This window comes from Scomber scombrus, unplaced genomic scaffold (assembly GCF_963691925.1).
Source record: "Scomber scombrus unplaced genomic scaffold, fScoSco1.1 SCAFFOLD_542, whole genome shotgun sequence".
Lineage (NCBI taxonomy): Eukaryota > Metazoa > Chordata > Actinopteri > Scombriformes > Scombridae > Scomber > Scomber scombrus.
Window position 1 is genome coordinate 1 of NW_026910367.1, and position 2,500 is coordinate 2,500.

Here is a 2,500-nt window from a genome sequence, read left to right on the forward strand (position 1 = left end):
AAAACCATTAAATGTGTTAAAATAGAAGCTGGAACTATTACCGTCAGTCTGACTGGGAGAATCATCCTCTGCTGGGTTTAACTGGTGAGACCCCAGGCTGAGACTGGGAGGAGGGGGGGGTGGAGGGAGCTTGGGAAACTGGTGACACTGGGAGGATGAGTTATCTTCATCCTCACTGCTGCTGGTGGGAGGAATCCTGAGAAATGAGCTGCAGTCTGAAGGTGGGAGGGAGGAAGGGAGGAAGGAAAGGAAGGAAGGGAGGAAGGAAGGAAAGAAGGAGGGAGGGAGGAAGGATGGACATAAGGAAGGAAGAAATGGGATGGAGGAAGGAAAGAAGGAAGGGAGGAAAGAGAGAGGAAGGAAAGAAAGAGAGAAGGAAGGAGGGAGGAAGGACAGACAGAAGGAAGGAAGGAGGGAAGGAAAGAAGGAGGGAGGGAGGAAGGAAGGACAGAAGGAAGGAAGAAAGGGGGATGGAGGAAGGAAAGAAGGAAGGGAGGAAGGGGGATGGAGGAAGGAAAGAAGGAGGGAAGGAAAGGAAGGAAGGACAGAAGGAAAGAAGGAAAGGAGGAAAGAGAGGAAAGAACGAAAGAGAGAAGGAGGGAGGGAGGAAGGACAGACGGAAGGAAGGGAGGAGGGAAAGAAAGAAGGAGGGAGGGAGGAAGGAAGGACAGAAGGAAGGAAGAAAGGGGGATGGAGGAAGGACAGAAGGAAGGAAGAAAGGCGGATGAGGGAAGGAAGGGAGGAAAGAGAGAGGAAGGAAAGAAAGAGAGAAGGAAGGAGGGAGGAGGGACAGACGGAAGGAAGGAAGGAAGGAGGGAAGGAAAGAAGGAGGGAGAGAGGAAGGAAGGACAGAAGGAAGGAAGAAAGGGGGATGGAGGAAGGAAAGAAGGAAGAGAGGAAGGGGGATGGAGGAAGGAAAGAAGGAGGGAAGGAAAGGAAGGAAGGACAGAAGGAAAGAAGGAAGGGAGGAAAGAGAGGAAAGAACAAAGAGAGAAGGAGGGAGGGAGGAAGGAAGGAAGGAAGGGAGGAAAGAGAGAGGAAGGGAAAGAAAGAGAGAAGGAGGGAGGGAGGAAGGACAGTTTGAAGGTGTTGAAGCTTGACTCTTGTTATTTGTCTCACTGAGAAAAAATGCCTCTATTGCCTCAGCTTGTTTTTGACCTTTGACCTCCCTCCTCCAGCAGCTCGGTCTCGACTCGCTCTGCCACAGATGAGAGTGTGTTTTTGTTTCCACGTCGTCGTCCTCGGAGCTTGAGACTCTCTCCGTCTCGACACTAACAATAACTTCCTGATTTCTGGGGATCCAGACGTGTGAGTTGTGCTGCATGGTTGGTTCCCATCGATGCTCGGAGGCGGCCATTTTTTTATAAGATGCTGCGACTTCAAACTGACCTTTCACCTTATGGACTAGCTCAGCTTCAGCTTCAAAGAAAGAGAGAAGGAGGGATGGAGGAAGGACAGACAGAAGGAAGGGAGGAAAGAGGGAGGGAGGGAGGGAGGGAGGAAGGCAGGACAGAAGGAAGGAAGAAAGGGGGATGAGGGAAGGAAAGAAGGAAGGGAGGAAAGAGAGGAAGGAATGAAAGGGATAAGGAAGGAGGGAGGAAGGACAGACGGAAGGAAGGGAGGAAAGAAGGAGGGAGGGAGGAAGGAAGGACAGAAGGAAGGAAAAAAAGGGGGATGAGGGAAGGAAGGGAGGAAAGAGAGAGGAAGGAATGAAAGAGATAAGGAAGGAGGGAGGAAGGACAGACGGAAGGAAGGAAGGAGGGAAGGAAAGAAGGAGGGAGGAGGAAGGAAGGACAGATGGAAAGAAGGAGGGAGGGAGGAAGTAAGGACAGAAGGAAGGAAGAAAGGGGGATGGAGTAAGGAAAGAAGGAAGGGAGGAAGGAAACAAAGAGAGAAGGAGGGAGGGAGGAAGGACAGACAGAAGGAAGGGAGGAAAGAAGGAGGGAGGGAGGAAGGAAGGACAGAAGGAAGGAAAAAAAGGGGGATGAGGGAAGGAAGGGAGGAAAGAGAGAGGAAGGAACGAAAGAGAGAAGGAAGGAGGGAGGAAGGAAAGATGGAAGGAAGGAAGGAGGGAAGGAAAGAAGGAGGGAGGGAGGGAGGAAGGAAGGACAGAAGGAAGGAAGAAATTTCTATTATTTCTAATGTCTTGGTTCCTGAAGCTCTACATGTCAGCTTTGGGAGAAATTGATCAATGTTGCATTCTGTATCTCTGTACCTCTTTCTAACGTTGACATCGCTTTCATTTCGGCTTGTGGGAAAACAGGAGGAGTGTAATATCGGGGCTGTAGAGGAGCATTGAAGTCGACCTTTTCATGGGAAAGGTCTTCGTGCTGACTCTGGGTTCCTCTCCGGGTTTCCTCGGGTGTCTCAGGATTATATAAACCAGAGCGGACGTTTTGCAGAGTCTCAAACTCTCCGCTACTCTCGGGCTGTGAGGTCAGAGGCTGGAAGCTTTCAAGCTGCGCTGCCTCGTCTTTAAAGAGCAGAAGCTTGTTGCCTA

The 2,500-nt window shown here is 50.8% G+C and overlaps 1 protein-coding gene across 1 annotated transcript in view; it reads right to left on the minus strand.

Moving 5' to 3' along the window:
* Positions 1-1,158: 1,158 nt before the first annotated feature.
* LOC133976962 (uncharacterized) overlaps positions 1,159-2,500 on the minus strand; it is a gene marked incomplete at its 3' end in the record, with an annotated part of 4,677 nt that continues 3,335 nt past the window's right edge. Inside the window, 2 exon segments of the mRNA XM_062415101.1 lie at positions 1,159-1,419; positions 2,216-2,500. The exon segment at positions 2,216-2,500 is cut by the window's right edge and continues 94 nt beyond it. Of these exon segments, the coding sequence (XP_062271085.1) occupies positions 1,159-1,419; positions 2,216-2,500 (546 nt within the window).